Here is a 774-nt window from a genome sequence, read left to right as displayed (position 1 = left end):
CATCGGGACACTTGTCGCTGCATTCACTATCGAGAGCCACGAGAGGCAATACCGCATCTTGTCGTCTTCCCCGAAAAGGAGAATAACCCACTCCAGGAAGAATATGATATTGAGCCCAACTTCCACAGCAAAGACTCGTTTGTTCCAATGGAACTCAGCGACTGATGTGGCTGCTGTCACCTGTGACGTCCACACGTAGAATGCCACAGACACCAGCTCCATGATGAGGTGGGCGATCAAAATACAGATGGACACATGGCTGTATTTCTGATCGACGACCTCGAATAGCTTGCGAAGGGATCGAATATTCTGTATTGAATTGGGGCGGTACGCCATCTGTGAGAATTGCTGATGCATTGTATGGCTACAGCTGTGGTCTCTCTCGAAGTCTTCTTTTGCCCTCCACAAACACAGAAACAAAAAATAAAGAGGGGACGAGAACTCAAGGCGCGTCGAAACGACGTATCCGGTGTGCAGCGCACTCCCGGAACCGGCTCCTTTCCAGCAGCAGCAGATAACACAGCCACAGTCTCGGTTCTTTGCAGGAGATTACTTTACCACGGTTCCACATCTGTCCAACGCGGTCACACTACGCCGCCCCATTCACGGCAATCTGCTTGGACACTAAGCCCTCTGGGCGGTAGCGTGCCCGCACGAGTGCGCCATTAAAGGGTAACCAAAGCCCTTTCATAAGCCTTCCACCGACCTTTTTCCCTTTATAGCAGCGTCAGGAAACACGCAATAAAGGGTGGGCGGTGATGCTGTCGTCGTCGT

General features: G+C 51.8%; 1 protein-coding gene across 1 annotated transcript; it reads right to left on the bottom strand.

The window, feature by feature from the left end:
• On the bottom strand, positions 1 to 357 carry DQ04_23831000 (calcium/potassium channel (CAKC); the record flags this gene model as incomplete). Its single annotated transcript, XM_009318192.1, has 1 exon — positions 1 to 357. A coding segment is annotated over one exon (357 nt), but the record flags the coding sequence as incomplete, so codon positions are not given.
• Between the last annotated feature and the right edge of the window lie 417 nt (positions 358 to 774).

The sequence above is a fragment of the Trypanosoma grayi genome, assembly GCF_000691245.1.
Source record: "Trypanosoma grayi strain ANR4 Tgr_2383_V1, whole genome shotgun sequence".
Lineage (NCBI taxonomy): Eukaryota > Euglenozoa > Kinetoplastea > Trypanosomatida > Trypanosomatidae > Trypanosoma > Trypanosoma grayi.
Note: the sequence above shows the minus strand (reverse complement) of the source record. Positions and strands in the feature narration are given on the sequence as shown.